General features: G+C 41.2%; 1 protein-coding gene across 2 annotated transcripts; it reads left to right on the forward strand.

Annotated features, from left to right (window-relative positions):
• The first annotated feature begins 11 nt into the window (after nt 1-11).
• On the forward strand, nt 12-16638 carry LOC122784909 (myosin heavy chain, fast skeletal muscle-like). 2 transcript variants are annotated; one of them, XM_044050337.1, is made up of 40 exons: nt 12-179; nt 2739-2950; nt 3609-3752; nt 4196-4352; nt 4524-4551; nt 4649-4760; nt 5181-5273; nt 5371-5434; nt 5607-5705; nt 5788-5891; nt 5975-6113; nt 6218-6336; nt 7253-7402; nt 7475-7645; nt 7725-8034; nt 8400-8488; nt 9026-9113; nt 9234-9351; nt 9424-9547; nt 9668-9804; nt 9891-10146; nt 10249-10491; nt 11102-11278; nt 11358-11503; nt 11581-11671; nt 11745-12134; nt 12209-12335; nt 12417-12535; nt 12617-12813; nt 13227-13410; nt 13494-13659; nt 13733-13857; nt 13943-14251; nt 14464-14667; nt 14738-14863; nt 14933-15103; nt 15409-15513; nt 15595-15690; nt 15782-15916; nt 16370-16638. In XM_044050337.1, exons 2-40 carry the CDS (start codon nt 2747-2749, stop codon nt 16391-16393), a joined length of 5841 nt encoding a protein of 1946 aa, XP_043906272.1. In that variant the 5' UTR covers nt 12-179; nt 2739-2746; the 3' UTR covers nt 16394-16638. The 2 variants fall into 2 exon arrangements, with proteins under 2 accessions (XP_043906272.1, XP_043906273.1); XM_044050338.1 differs by lacking the exons at nt 15409-15513; nt 15595-15690; nt 15782-15916; nt 16370-16638 and having other exon boundaries at nt 14952-15017.
• The last annotated feature ends 121 nt before the right edge of the window (nt 16639-16759 follow it).

Here is a 16759-nt window from a genome sequence, read left to right on the forward strand (position 1 = left end):
TCCTGTACAGATGCACCGACCGTCCTCAGATCTATTTTTCCACCGGCGGTGACACATCAGCCTCTTCCCAGCGAAACCAGCTGATGAGGATTTGCTCTTTCTTGTTCTGTGACCCTGTGACCTTTTCATCCTGCAGCCCCTCGCCGTCAAATGTCCACATTTGGAGACATGTCCACACTGTAAGCTCGTCAGCTGTTGCCAGCTGTTACCTTCAAATGACTTTAAGAAGCTGTTAAATCGGCGATTAGCCTGGGAAAAAATGCAGCTCTATTCCCTCTTGATTAGAAAACTACGGAAGAGGATCAGGGCCACGTGTGAAAAAGTGTTTGGAAACAAAATAGGAAGAATAAAGGTCAGAATGTAACTTTAATCTCAGAATTCAGGCTGTTTTTTTCTTTATTCCAGGTTTTGTTTCCCAAACATCCTATTAATCCTATTCTGTACAAAACTTTATTATTTATGAAATGTAAATGTGGAAATTAAAGGTTCGAACCAGAAGACTGATTTATGACTCACTAATGTATTAAAAAATTAAATGGGTTAGTTAATGCAAATCTTAAGTGTGAAATTGTTGTGTTATGGCAACTAAAATATAAGTTATAAGGCAAAAGATAATCAGTTAAGAAAAATAATTAGTTTGACATCTGGGAAACGCTGATTAAAAATGTTAAACATTTTGTGACATTTTATCAAATCGAACAGAACATTTTGAAAAATTATCCAAAATACCTCATTAACTTACTTTCTAACTTGCTTTTAGCTTATTGTCCAGTTAGCTTGTTCTTGTATGGGTAAAAAGTAGAGATGTAAATAAACATAAAATAAAATGTTCAAGAAAACATGGACAGCTATAAAAACAACGTAGAAATATCAAAATCAAAAGTCTTTAAAACATTTCACATCCTCTTCAGACAAAAGTTCTTCACATATTTGTACCTTGTTCCATTTGTTCCACCTCTTTATTTATTATTATTATTATTATTATTATTCTACGTCATACTCCGTCGACGTGTTTAAAGACGTCTTTAATTTTCTCAGGACACGTTCCAAAAATATGCAGACATTTGACTTTAATCCACTTAATCCAGACAAAGGTTCCCTCAGAGGTGAACAGTCGTTGCTGGGATGGTGAACATGAAGGTCACGATGTAAACATAATTATGTTGTGTTATGTAAAGACACTTTTCCTAAATCACTAAATCATTATCACTGTGGACGACAATTGTAATTACCTTAAAACAAGTGCTTCACATAGTGATGAAACAATAATAAAATAATTAAAATACAAGTACACTTCACCATGTCAAATAATAAAAACTAATAAAATAAACAACTGTAATTGATAGTAATGATGAACAGTGATTTAAAGGAAGATTTAAAGCTGATGACATTTGACAGCACAGAAGTCAAAATGTAAAAATAGTTCTTTGCGGATCATCGCCTGTTTGTTGCTGTCGACATGTGATGTTCTATCATCACACGAGGATCGTGTGGATTATTTCTGTGTCTGGTGGACATGGATCATGACACTGCCACGTTAGGGGCCGTCCGTTTGTCTCCATCCTGATAAAAGGGAGCGTCAGCCTCCTGCTGAGAGAAAACGTGCGCTGTGTGTCACCAATCATCGATAACAATCGACCTCCATTATCTGATCTTCTCACCACAGAAGAAGTTCTTCAAACTGGGAGCTGATTCTCCTCTGGTACGTTTGACACAACAACAATAGGCTCACTTTAAAGATACTGTACGCGATCTCTGACGTTTGTTGTTGTTAACTTGGCCAGTTCTGTTTGTCCTTCTGTCATCAACTTTCTGTCTACAGTTTCTGACGGATCAATACGAACAAAATTAAATTAAAATTGGTAACAAAATTATTCTCATAATGTCGTTACTTTCATTTCTCATAATATTACGACTATTGTATTATGGCAACTTTTCTTCCTTGTAATGTAGCAGCTTTAATCTTTTAGCATTCCGACTTTATTTCTCGTAATATTGTTACTTTCTTGTAATATTGTTACTTTTTTTCTCGTAATATTATTTTCCTCTTGTAATATTGTTACTTTCTTCTTGTAATATTGTGACCTTTATCCTCATAACGCTGGAGCATTATTTGTGTAATATTGTGACTTTTTCTTGTCATATCACATTCTCAATTTCTCAATTTTGTGATTATTCTCATAAAATTGCGACTTTTGCTTATGTTATTGCAGCTTTATTCTCTTAACATTACAACTTTCTTCTTGTAACATTGTTACTTTCTTCTCGTAATATTGCAACCTTTTTCCTCATAATGTTGGAGCCTTATTCTCATTATAGTACAACTACATTTTTACAACATTGCTACTTCTTGTTATATTACAACTTCATTCTCATGATTTTGTGACCTGTTCTCATAATTCTGTGTAATTTTCCTTACAATATTGCGACTTTATTCTTCACAATGGCCCTGATACACATTTACTAATGTGAAATCTCATCAGACATGAACAAAATGTACTGCATGTCTGCAGAATCAGACACTACCGTCAGACTAAGTTTCATCTGATCCAGATAGTTGAAGTCCGATTGAACAAGTTCATTTCAAGTTTATTTAAGCTTAGTTTAGTTTTGTTGACATTTGTTTACTTATTGACATTAAGTTTAGTTTAGTTTAGTTTAGTTTAACGAAAACAAAGTATTGTTAAGTCACATACTACTTTTTTAAATGAAGGTATTGGTTTCCTTTTTGTGTTGAGGCACCAGCATGAGCACGGACGCTGAGATGGCCCAGTACGGGCCGGCCGCCGTCTTTCTGCGCAAACCTGAGAAGGAGAGAGTGGAGGCTCAGAACCGGCCGTTTGATGCCAGAACCGCCTGCTTCGTTCCAGACGCTAAGGAGCTGTACATCAGAGGAGTCGTTCAGAAGCGAGAAGGAAGCGGAATCACTGTGAAGACTGAAGCTGCTGAGGTGAATGTAAACACATGATATGATATTTTTTATGATATCTGTGGTTGTATAGTTGATTTTTTTCAATACTCAATTCCCTGAGACTGCCACCAGGTGGAGAACTGTTTCCTTAAATCAAACACACAAAACTAAAAACTAGCTAAAATCTAGTTTTAAAACCACTCACTCTCCCACACCAAACCAAGGAGTTGTTGATCCACTGCTGCTTCCATCACTACGTTCAAATTATTTTAGTCAATTTGGCATTTAAAAAAACTTAGTTCAGATTGACCTTAGTGACACAAAGTGACCACACGAGGTAGCAGTAGAACAGCATAAAGTTAATTTTTTTGTTTAATAGAAATCATTTGTTCACCATTTAAGAATATCAGGTGATACAGATATGGCTGTATATGAGCTACATTATACACAAATTTGCAGTTATTGTCATACTTTATATGGAGATTTGGGTCATGATAATTTGCCATAGTTAAGACATTTACAAAACAAACACTGTTTGAGGCTGTAGCGGCGCACAGGGCAGTCAACTGTATGCATGATAAAGTGTCCATCCCTCATAGAGCGACTCTCCACAATCCCTGAAATCCCTTTAATCAGATAGAATCTCTGTTCTCATGCTCCCTTTTATTCCTCGTTGCTGTTTCCATTATATTTTCAGACGGTCACAGTGAGGGAGGAGGATTGTCATCCCATGAACCCTCCAAAATACGACAAGATCGAGGACATGGCCATGATGACACACCTCAATGAACCGTCCGTGCTGTTTAACCTCAAAGACCGTTATGCAGCGTGGATGATTTATGTACGTATCCATAGCAACATTTTCTTCTATGTGTTGTTTGATTGATTGTTATTTTACAAACCTTCTTATCGCACACATCATGTATTTATGTATGATTCATAAAATGTCATCCGGTGTTGCCTATCGTTTGTAACGGTAAACAATTTGTTTAGCTAAACCCGTGTTGTGTGTATATATATGTGTGGGTGTATGTGTCTGCTGATGTGACCTTCTGCTGTCCGAGGATCTCAGAAACAGTCTGACATTATTGTTAAGGCCCCTGTGTGGAAATGATACCGCCCCCTTGAGGAATTCTGACTTATTACACAACACTCCCGGTGTCTTTACGTGATGTATGCCTTGGTCCATATTGTGTTATTGTTTTGTTTATTATTATTAGTAGTAGTATTATAACATATCCAGATATATTCTTCTTGTTTTCAATTTTTTTTTTTTATCCGTAGACTTATTCCGGACTCTTCTGCGTCACCGTAAACCCGTATAAGTGGCTGCCGGTGTACGAGCCACAGGTGGTGGCGGCCTACAGAGGCAAGAAGCGCATGGAGGCGCCGCCACACATCTTCTCTGTGTCTGATAATGCATATCAAAATATGCTCACAGGTAAGAAGGAATCACGATCGGTTATTAAGCATTTAAGACAAAAAAAAGTACCAAAAAAAAGTAAATACACAGATGCTCCACATGTTCTATAAATAAAAAAGGCTTTTTAAGTTCGTAACAATCCTGACAAACAAAAATTGGTGTTAAAAAAAGTTGATATTTCTTTGACAGATCGCGAGAACCAGTCTGTTCTGATCACGTGAGTCTATGTCAAATAATAATCAAAAATATCTTTCTGATGAATAATATAATATAGAAATTTAAGTTTGTATTAATTCTTTATTCTTTGCTCAAAGTGGAGAATCTGGTGCGGGAAAGACTGTCAACACCAAGCGTGTCATCCAGTATTTTGCCACAATCGCGGTGGCTGGTGGCGACAAGAAAGAGCATGTGTCTGGAAAAATGCAGGTGGTGTAAACATCTATCACATTTACAAACAGAATGACCTTTAAACACTGTCTTTATGTATATCTATATATCTATATATCTATAGATATATAGATATAGATATATATGTATATATATGTATGTATATATATATATATGATACTGTATATCACCTATATTTCAAGCTGTTTTTCAGTTTAATATCAGAATGAACTCAGTAGAAGTTTTGAGTTCTGGTTAAGATTGTTTTCCCATAAAATTATGTTAATGATATTAGTTATTATGGGTATTTATGATTTGTTGAAGTCTGGACATTATGTTGTTTTTTTGTGTGTTGGTACATCTCTTATTGCTTTTTCTGACTAAAGAGGGGGAAAAAACTAATCCAACAATATTTGATACTGAAACAAAAACAACAACAACCATGTCGTTGTTTTCCAGGGAACTCTGGAAGATCAAATAATTTCAGCGAACCCTCTGCTGGAGGCTTTTGGGAATGCCAAGACTGTGAGGAACGACAATTCCTCAAGATTTGTATGCATCCACTCAAAATGTGCAAACAAATTATCTTTTTTTGTGACCAAGAAAATGTTTTAGCATTCACGTTTGTCTTATTCGATGTTTCTCGTAGGGCAAATTCATCAGAATCCACTTTGGAACGTCAGGGAAACTGGCGTCTGCTGATATTGAAACCTGTGAGTTTGTCTTTGCAAATACTGTCATGTTCATGACCAGAGAGTATGCTGTGGTGTTCCTCAGGGCTCAGTGACGGGGCCGTTGCTCTTTTATCTGTATCAGGTTTCAGGTTTAAACTATTCATTCATATATTTTTCCATTTTCTGACTTGATCTGGTATTTCATTCGTAGACTTGCTGGAGAAGTCGAGAGTGTCGTTCCAGTTGTCTGAAGAGAGGAGCTACCACATCTTCTATCAGATACTGACTGGGCACAAACCGGAGCTCATAGGTTCAGTCAGGCCATTGTTATCCTGCATTATTAGATGCACTGTACATTTTTTAAAGTTATTTTTGTTTGAGTGTCTCCGCAGAAATGCTCCTCATAACAACAAACCCGTACGACTTCCCCATGATAAGTCAGGGTCAGATCTCCGTGGCCAGCATCGACGACAAAGACGAGCTGGTGGCCACAGATGTGAGCTGCCGGTCCCATTCAGGGACTTTTTTGTTCAGGGATTTCATTGGCTTCTACTAATAACTGAATGTTAACTTCAACAGACGGCCACCGATGTCTTGGGCTTCACCAATGAAGAGAAAATCTCCATCTTCAAGCTCACTGGTTCTGTGATGCATTATGGGAACATGAAGTTCAAGCAGAAGCAGCGGGAGGAGCAGGCGGAGCCTGATGGCACAGAGGGTGAGGCAGTTTTTTTTCATGAGCTGGTTTGTTGTTGTTGTTGTTGTTGGTGAAGAGTTAAATAATACTAATAATTAAAAAAATGGTTTGTTTTTTTGTGGTAGTTGCAGACAAAGTTGCTTTCCTCATGGGACTGAACTCTGCTGACTTGTTGAAAGGCCTTTGTTACCCGAGAGTGAAAGTGGGGAATGAATATGTCACCAAAGGCCAGACTGTTCCTCAGGTACAGCAGCTTTTTCCAGTGTGCAGAATAAAACTCAAATATAGTTTAGAGCAGGGATAAGAGGGCTAAAATCATTTGAAAATATCTTAAAGGTTACTATATCTCTTGTCTTCCTTTTGAGATAAAATATTTTAATCTGGACAAATTTTACTCGAGTTTACCACTTTATTGTTTTCTATCCATTTTCTACTGCTTTATCCTCCACATGAGGGTCACAGAGGGTGCTGTGCCAATCTCAGCTGACATAGGGTGATACACCCTGGACAGTTCGCCAGTTCATCGCAGGGCCACACATAGAGACAAACCATTCACTCTCATATTCACACCTATGGTCAATTTAGAGTGACCAATTTACCTAATCCCCAAATTGCATGTTTTTGGACTGTGGGAGGAAGCTGGAGATCCCAGAGAAAACCCATGCACGCACGGGGAGAACATGTAACCTCCATGCAGAAAGGCCCTTGCTCCAACCGGGGCTTGAACCTGGGTCTTCTTGCTGCAAAGGCAAGAATGCTAACCACCACTTCAACCGTGTGGCCCCACACTTAAATGTTTTAATAATTGAAATTTGAAAAATTAGTGGAACGGTTTGGTTCAGTATGCTACAATACGTATTTTAGGAATAGTACGAAAATAACTCTATGGTCCTGTCGCACCATTTTATCTTGTAAAGCACTTTTTTTCAAATGTGCTACAGGAATAAAAAATACCCATCAAACTTAGGTCTTTATGTCATAAACTCTCAAATACTTTGATCAAGTGCTCCTGACGATATAAGATGGATTCGTTTCGGACATAAACCCAGGGAACCTGACTGACCGTTCAGATTAATGTCAACCAAATTGTTAGAAATCCAGTTTGCCTGAAGAGATTTGTCTGTTGACCATTTCATGGATCTTCAAAATCTCCTGAGCAGGTCACCAATGCAGTTGGAGCTCTGGCAAAGTCTGTCTATGAAAAGATGTTCCTATGGATGGTTGTACGAATCAATGAGATGCTGGACACAAAGCAGCCCAGACAGTTCTTCATCGGGGTGTTGGACATCGCTGGATTTGAAATATTTGACGTGAGTTTGGACCCGATGTTGCTGCTTTTTGTTGATCCTGCTCTTGGTTCTTATGAGAATGTGTCACAACAGTTCAACAGCATGGAGCAACTCTGCATTAATTTCACCAATGAGAAGCTGCAACAGTTTTTCAACCACCACATGTTTGTACTGGAGCAAGAAGAATACAAAAAAGAAGGGATTGAATGGGAGTTCATTGACTTTGGTATGGACCTCGCTGCTTGTATTGAGCTAATTGAAAAGGTAGGATTATTCTATATTTAGCGTTTTTACTTCATTTGAACACGATACCTCAGATTGGTGCCTGTGATTCATTCAACAGCCCATGGGCATCCTCTCCATCCTTGAAGAGGAGTGTATGTTCCCCAAGGCCTCAGACACTTCCTTTAAAAATAAACTCTATGATCAGCATCTTGGAAAGACTAAAGCTTTCCAAAAGCCAAAGGTTGTCAAAGGCAAGCCCGAGGCTCACTTCTCGCTGGTGCACTATGCTGGATCTGTGGACTACAACATCAGTGGCTGGCTGGAGAAGAACAAAGACCCTCTGAACGAGTCCGTGGTGCAGCTTTACCAGAAGTCCTCAATGAAACTCCTGGCCTTCTTGTATGCCTCGTTCTCTGGCACCGAAGCAGGTGTGTTGGAATTCCCAGTTTTCATTATTCAACTCATTATTCAGAATTCAAGTCTTCATTAAGGGATCAAACAGATCTTATGGAACAAATGAACAGCTTACAGAGGTTCCACCATTTAGAATCTCCCACAACCTTTGACCCTTCAACCTTTGATAAAGAGTAAACAACAGAAGAAGATTTTTTAGATTTCCTATGTTCATTAACATGTTTAGTGTGTTGGGTCCACAGACTGTGTAAAAAATGAACGTACAAGCCTAATATGAGTACAGGAAACTCCAACCCAAAGAGTTTCATACCCTTCATTGAGAGGTCGTTGGAAACGGCTGCTCCCAACATGAAAGAACTAATATTTGTTTGCTTTGTAGAATCGGGTGATGCTGGTGGTGGAAAAAGTGCAAAGAAAGGTGGAAAGAAGAAAGGCGGCTCCTTTCAGACCGTGTCTGCTGTTTTCAGGGTACAGAACTGACTCGATCCATCGTCTCCCGTAAAGCTTAGTTGACACTACCTGATTTTTGCTAACCTCAGCCAATAGCCTTTTAATTTGCACTCCTGGTGAAAGACCGTGTAGTTTGAGACTCCTTCACTGACCACTCATGAAGTGAGAATTGAAAATGTATGGAATCCAGTCAGAAGACAGTTTACGTACAGCAATCGAAGCTGGGGAGTGTTCGAAATTGAACCTTCAACACCTAAGAAAGTGTGTTTAACCATCTGAGGTAATTACTGTGTGGTCCAGTAGAGGCCGCTGTGATCTAAAGTCAAGTGCAGTTAATATGGAGGACACAAACTAAACTATACTCCTGAGCAAAGAATCATTACACAAAAGCATCTGAAAAGACGAAAAATGGCAAACAAATCCACTGACTCACCTGTTGGTGTAGCTGTTGGCTTTACTCGAGTGAGACCATGCAGGAGGCATCGCAGATGAACAATGCGATGACTGATCCACCTTATTTGACTAAAAGTAAATAAGATTTTCCTTGCTTTGCAGGAAAATCTGGGAAAACTCATGACGAACTTGAGGAGCACCCACCCTCACTTTGTGCGCTGCCTGATTCCGAATGAGGTTAAAACACCAGGTACAGGTTTATGTGCAAATGTTATAAGCGCCTTATACGCCGCCTTTCTCCACATACAGAAGCTGTTCATTACGCTTGTAGGGTTCAGTTCCCAATCGATTCTTGTTGACCCGTCTGCAGGAATCATGGACAATCACCTGGTCATCCACCAGCTGCGCTGTAACGGTGTGCTGGAGGGGATCAGGATCTGCCGGAAGGGATTCCCAAGCAGGATCCTTTACGCTGACTTCAAGCAAAGGTAAAAAATAAAAAGATAAAACAAATATATTACTAGAACTTACACTTGAGATTTTATGTACACATTTTACAGGTATAGAATTCTGAATGCCAGTGCCATTCCTGAGGGGCAGTTCATCGATGGAAAGAAAGCTTCTGAGAAGCTCCTTGGTTCGATCGACATTGACCACACGCAGTACCGATTTGGGGTGACAAAGGTACAGTATGTGCCTCATGGGGTTAAGTTCTGAAGTGTTAAGTGGGACCAATGAGAATAAATAACGCAGGGAACAAATCCTGTACAGTAAACGCTGCATTTGTACACCTCGTTGCTGTAGGTCTTCTTCAAAGCTGGTTTACTTGGCACTCTGGAGGAGTTGCGAGATGAAAAACTAGCTTCTCTGGTGACACAGACTCAAGCACTGTGTCGTGGTTATCTGATGAGAAAAGAATTCTCCAAACTAAATGCACAAAGGTAAAATTAGGACCAAAATTTGGCTCTAATTATTTACTAAGCATATGAAGGCACCACTCATACCCTTCTTTTCATATACATCACAGAGAGAGCATCTGGATTCTGCAATATAACCTGCGCTCATTCATGAACGTGAAACACTGGCCATGGATGAAGCTGTTCTTTAAAATAAAGCCACTACTAAAGAGTGCAGAGACCGAAAAAGAGATGGCCACCATGAAGGAGGATTTCATCAAATGTAAGGAAGATCTGGCAAAGTCAGACTCAAAAAGAAAGGAGCTTGAAGAGAAAATGGTTTCTCTGTTGCAGGAAAAAAACAATCTGCTCCTGCAAGTCCAGGCTGTGAGTATTTTTTGACAAAGGAATGCCACTGATCTCTGCCAAGTCAGTCTCCAAATGATCAGACATCGGCTTTGGTCTCTTTGTTGTTCTTCTTCTTCTTAGGACTCAGAAAATCTTTGCGATGCCGAGGAGAGATGTGAAGGCTTGATCAAAAGCAAAATCCAGCTTGAGGCCAAACTCAAAGAGGTGACTGAGAGACTGGAGGACGAGGAAGACGTAAATGCAGAGTTGACCACCAAGAAGCGGAAGCTGGAAGATGAATGCTCCGAGCTTAAGAAAGACATCGATGACCTGGAAATGACTTTGGCTAAAGTGGAGAAGGAGAAACACGCCACTGAAAACAAGGTTTGTGATTTCACTTTGATGGCTCGTTTGGTAGAGTTCTCACTGCTTTACTTTTCTGAGACTTCATATCAGCACAACAGAACTCTGAGCTATGATTTTATGCTAATGTTAACCAGGTATATCATTTATGTTGGTAACCCTCCTAGTTTAATGTGCTAGCATGCTAACACTTAAACATCTGTTTTGATATTTATGGAAAGTCACCCACATGTTGACAAGAAAGTTCTCTTAACCAGAACCAACCAATGTCCACTTTATGTTGGTAGAATATCAACAATAGCATAGGGTGTTTATCATCTGAAGATCACGGATATTTGAAGCAAATTTCATGAGAGTCCGTCCAACATTTGTCTTTAATGTATGGACAGAAGCAGTGGACCAAGCAACATTAGCATTCCTCAATGCTAGCCTCTCAAACATGTCTAATTAACAAGTGCAGTTAATCTCTGCATGTTTTTGGACCGTGGGAAGAAACCACAGATCATACAATGTTACACAGAAAGGTCCTTGGTTGAACCGGGATTCAGACTGTTGACCTTCTTGCTGTGAGGCAATACTTGCGAGCCTCTACTATACCCTGTGACCCTTTGTTGGGCCTTATCTATTGCAGGTCAAAAATTTAATGGAAGAGCTGACAGGTCAGGAAGAAAACATTGGCAAACTGACCAAGGAGAAGAAAGCCCTCCAAGAGGCTCATCAACAGGCACTGGATGATCTTCAGGCAGAGGAAGACAAAGTCAACTCTCTGACCAAAGCCAAGACTAAGCTTGAGCAGCAAGTGGACGATGTGAGTTGCGGCCATGGGCATAGGCATGTCCTAACATGATGAAACATTTTCATTAACTTTGCTCAACTTCCTTCGACAGCTCGAGGGTTCACTAGAGCAAGAGAAGAAGATCCGTATGGACCTCGAGAGAGCCAAGAGGAGGCTGGAGGGAGATCTGAAGCTTACACAGGAGTCCATAATGGATCTTGAAAACGACCAGCAGCAATCTGAAGAGAGATTCAAGAAGTGAGATTAGTCCGTTGGCAGTATGTGTGTGAGAAATATGATTTGGTTTTTAAATGATTGATGTTTTGTCTTCACAGAAAAGAATTTGAAAACAACCAGCTGCTGAGCAACATTGCAGATGCGCAATCAATCAATAACCAGCTCCAGAAGAAGATGAAGGAACTTCATGTATTAAAGCTCAGATCTTATGATCATTGTTTCTTTGTAGTATTTCCCTCATAACACATTTTTCTGATTTAAGGCCCATATTGAAGAACTGGAAGAAGAAGTGGAGGCAGAACGAGCAGTGCGCGCCAAGATTGAGAAGCAGAGGTCCGATCTGACCAGGGAGCTCGAGGAGATCAGCGAAAGGCTGGACGAGGCAGGCGGAGCCACGGCTGCACAGATCGAGATGAACAAGAAGCGCGAATCAGAATTCCTCAAACTGCGGCGTGACCTTGAGGAGTCCACCCTGCATCACGAGGCCACGACCGCTGCACTGCGCAAGAAGCAGGCAGACAGCATGGCCGAGCTGGGAGAGCAGAACGACAACCTCCAGAGAATCAAACAGAAACTGGAGAAGGAGAAGAGTGAACTGAAGATGGAGATTGACGATTTGAGCAGCAACATGGAAACAGTTGCAAAAGCTAAGGCAGGTTTTCGTAAAAAAGGTAACTCACTCCAATGCTTGAACATCTCTTTGGGGTCTAATTAATGTGCTCACAGGTCAGCCTGGAGAAGATGAATCGCTCACTTGAAGATCAGCTCATGGAGCTGAAGACCAAGAATGATGAAAGCATGCGACAAATTTGTGACCTCACAAATCATCGGGCCCGTTTACAAACAGAGAATGGTAGTCGTTTCCCACCTCACCTCACCTCACTCTCTTCTTCTTCTTCACTTAATTAAGACATGATTGTTTTGTTTGTCACAGCTGAATTCTCACGTCAAATGGAGGAGAGAGAAAGTCTCATTTCCCAACTAACAAGAGGAAAGCAGGGATTCACAACTCAGATCGACCAACTGAAAAGACTGATAGAGGAAGAAACCAAGGTGACCACAGCTCTCACTTGTAAGCCTTAAATTTACTGGCTTCTTTCTCATGATCTTTCATGCTAACATATTTTCTTGTAGGCTAAAAACGCCCTGGCTCACAGTTTGCAGTCGTCCCGTCACGACTGCGATCTCCTCCGAGAACAGTACGAGGAGGAGCAGGAGGCCAAAGCTGAGATGCAGCGGAGTTTGTCAAAGGCGAACACTGAGGTGGCTCTGTGGAGGAACAAGTACGAGACTGACGCCATCCAACGCACAGAGGAACTCGAGGAGGCAAAGTAATCGCACACTTAAGAGTAGAGGAGTGAATCTTACACCATAAATGAGGCTGTGATTCACAAAATGGTTCTTCTACTGAAGAAGACCTGAAACCAGCAGTTGAGACTGGAAACTCCTCAGGTCAATGGTTGCTGATGTTATAAATCATATGAGAAACAAATGTTCACGATTTACTGTCAAATCAGTGAAGTTTCCCCGTAATGGCCGTTCAAAACATAAAAGAAATCTCCATGCAGAAAGGCCCTCGGGTGGTCTAACCACTCGTCCACCATGTGGCCCCACAACCACTGCTTGTTATTCCTATTCGTTTGCTGCTTAATGAGCTGTAATTCAGAGAGTAAGACTTTTTCGTAAGTTTTTCTGTCATTGTCTGGTTTTGCTGAATGTTCACCACCTTTTGTTTTTCTCAAAGGAAAAAGCTTGCCCAGCGTCTCCAAGAGGCTGAAGAACAAATTGAAGCGGGGAATTCAAAGTGTGCCTCGCTGGAGAAAACTAAACAGAGACTTCAGAACGAAATGGAGGATCTCATGGTGGATGTGGAATGGTCCAACACCTTGGCTGCTACCCTTGACAAGAAGCAGAGAAATTTTGACAAGGTATATTCTTTGACAAATTAATTTAATACCACAGCAGTGTTGTGGTGCATTATCACTGATGCAAGTGGCCAATTTTACCATAGATTCTTGCAGAGTGGAAGCAGAAGTACGAGGAGTCTCAGGCAGAGCTCGACGGCGCACAGAAAGAATCTCGCTCCCTGAGCACGGAGCTCTTCAAACTGAAGAACTCGTATGAAGAAGCTCTCAATCATCTGGAGACAATGAAAAGGGAGAATAAAAACCTGCAACGTGAGTCATGAGAAAAGATTTGCACACTAGAAATGTTTTCCTGAAGTTATTTATGCCATCTTTCAAAATGTAGAGGAAATCTCAGACCTGACCGAGCAACTTGGAGGGAGTGGGAAGTCGATTCATGAGCTGGAGAAATTCAAGAAGCAGGTGGAGGCGGAGAAATATGACATGCAGACGTCTCTGGAGGAAGCTGAGGTACCGCAAACAGTAGAAATCAATGACATGTGAAATATGAAAGGAAGCACTAATATCTACAGGTAAATCCCAAACTGTTTCTAAGGCCTCGCTGGAACAAGAGGAGTCAAAGATCCTGCGCATGCAAATGGACCTGAACCAGACGAAGGCCGAGGTGGACAGAAAAGTGGCTGAGAGGGACGAGGAGATCGACCAGCTGAAGAGGAACAACCACAGAGTGATGGAGTCCATGCAGGGCACTCTGGAGGCTGAGATCCGGAGCAGGAACGACGTCCTGAGAGTGAAGAAGAAGATGGAGGGAGACCTGAACGAGATGGAGATCCAGCTGAGTCATGCTAACAGGCAGGCGGCTGAGGCCCAGAAGCAACTGAGGAACGCTCAGGGGCAACTTAAGGTACATTCGCAAGCTAGTTAAGTAGATAATGACTTATAGCATATGCTGGACCTTTACTTCTCTAGAAACCCATCACAGACCGGTGTGTTGATTAAGTCTAAAGTTTGACTTAATTGGAGTAAAAGATGTGCAGTATTTGTTGAGATATTTCATTGGCAGGTCAGAAAACAACAAAGCTATGTCAGCTTTACTTAGATCATATGCACTTTCAGGATGCTCAGATCCACCTGGACGACTCGCTCCAAGCACAGGATGATATGAAGGAGCAGGTCGCCATGATGGAGCGCAGGACCGGCCTGATGCAGGCCGAGATCGAGGAGCTTCGAGTGGTGGTGGAGCAGACGGAGAGGAGCCGCAAAGTGGCTGAACAGGAGCTGGTGGACGCCAGTGAACGTGCAGGACTTCTTCACTCTCAGGTAGTTTGTCCTCCTTCTACACGTGCAATCTACACGTGCAATGCGTTTGACAGCCGTGTCTCTTTGGCAGAACACCAGCCTCCTGAACACCAAGAAGAAACTCGATGCAGATGTAACTCAGCTCCACAGTGAGATCGAGGAAGCTGTTCAAGAGGCCAGGAACGCTGAGGAGAAGGCCAAGAAAGCCATCACTGATGTGAGTCTCTCGCGGCTTCTCATTTTGTACAGAGTTGACAAAATGAATCAGTATTACGAACACTTCTAGGCTGCCATGATGGCTGAAGAGCTGAGGAAAGAGCAGGACACCAGCGCTCACCTGGAGAGGATGAAGAAGAACCTGGAGGCGACAGTGAAAGACCTGCAGCATCGACTGGACGAGGCTGAAAACTTGGCCATGAAGGGCGGAAAGAAACAGCTCCAGAAACTGGAGGCTCGAGTATGTGCTCTGTTCACACGTCATTTAATAACCATGATTAACATTCACACACTGAGAGGCGACAGGAAAAGAGTGATGGCTCTTCATCATCTGTGTTTGATTTATTAGCACACACACACTCTAAAGCTATAGTCCTCAGCATCTCTACACTTGGTTCATATATGACAGATGATCTCTGGAAGGCTCCTCCCACACTGACACATGAAGAATTAAAACAACAGAATTAAAATGACTGACTACTGTGGGTTTGAGACTCACAAATTGATTTTAATGTGGTTAAAATCAAATCCTTGTCTTGATTCCAGGTTCGTGAGCTGGAGAGTGAGCTCGAAGCCGAGCAGAACCGTTCGACCGAGGCCATCAAAGGAGTCCGGAAATACGAAAGGAAGGTCAAAGAGCTGAGCTATCAGGTAAAATCCAAGTGTCTTCATGTTTATGATGAATGAAGTCTCCTGAGGGACAGAATCCCTCAGTGTCATCTCTTCTTTCAGTCTGAGGAAGACAAGAAGAACAATGTCCGCCTGCAGGACCTGGTGGACAAGCTCCAGATCAAGATGAAAGCCTACAAACGACACGCCGAGGAAGCCGTCAGTCAAGCTCTATCACTCTGCGAAGAAATAATTACAGCAATGTGTGGATTGAGTGTGTTTGACCAGATCAATACTCGCTGGTTTCCAGGAGGAGCAGTGTAACGTGCACATGGCGAGGTTCAGGAAAGCTCAGCACGAGCTGGAGGAAGCCGAGGAGAGAGCCGACGTGGCCGAATCTCTCGCCAACAAGATGCGAGCAAAGAGCCGCGAAATTGGAACAAAGGTAACGAGCGGTTTGTGTTTGATAGAAACTGTGAGAATACTGAAATGTTAAGATGAGATAAAGTGAGATGAGAAGACATAAGATGACGTGAGAAAGATGAGATGAAAGAAGACAATATGAGCGTATGAGATACAAAACGTTTAGAAGAGAATATGAGATGAGAAAGGATGAGACGAGATGAGAATATATGAGAGAGAATGAGAAACAATAAGAAGAGAGAAGAGATAAAATGAGCCTAGATGTTTTGAGAAGAGATGATAAAAGTTAATATGAGCGGAGATGAGGTAAGAAGACATAAGATGGAGTGAGAAAGACAAGATGAGATAATGTGTGATAAGGAACTAAGACGAGATAAAATGAGATAAAGATGAGAAATGAGATGAGATAATCCATTTTGATGTAAGAAATGAATATTATTCATTTATTCAAAGTGTTTTTTTTTTGGTTTTCCAGACGCAAGAGGGACAGGGCGAGTAACTGAGCGTGGAACAAGATTTAAAACACCAGTGTGTGTGATACTAACCACATTAAATACACATATATTATAATACTAATATTAATATCATTCATAAGTAAATGAATCTGAACAATATAAATTAAAGCTGCAGTGTGTAAATTTGGCAGATGTGATCACTTTTGTGCTGTGACCGTGTATCACCAAAAACATTAGACTGGTACAGCAAACCAGTGTGTTTACTGACATTAAAATACTCTGCTTGGAACAACGTTTGCCTGGTTTTGCTTTTTGCAACGTGACAAACCGACAGTTCAACAGTGTCGCTCACACGAGTTTGTTCATTTACGAAGTTGTTTCAAGTTTCCACCAAGTTTCCTGAAATTTGG

Source organism: Solea senegalensis, linkage group LG19 (genome assembly GCF_019176455.1).
Source record: "Solea senegalensis isolate Sse05_10M linkage group LG19, IFAPA_SoseM_1, whole genome shotgun sequence".
In the NCBI taxonomy this organism is placed as follows: Eukaryota; Metazoa; Chordata; class Actinopteri; order Pleuronectiformes; family Soleidae; genus Solea; species Solea senegalensis.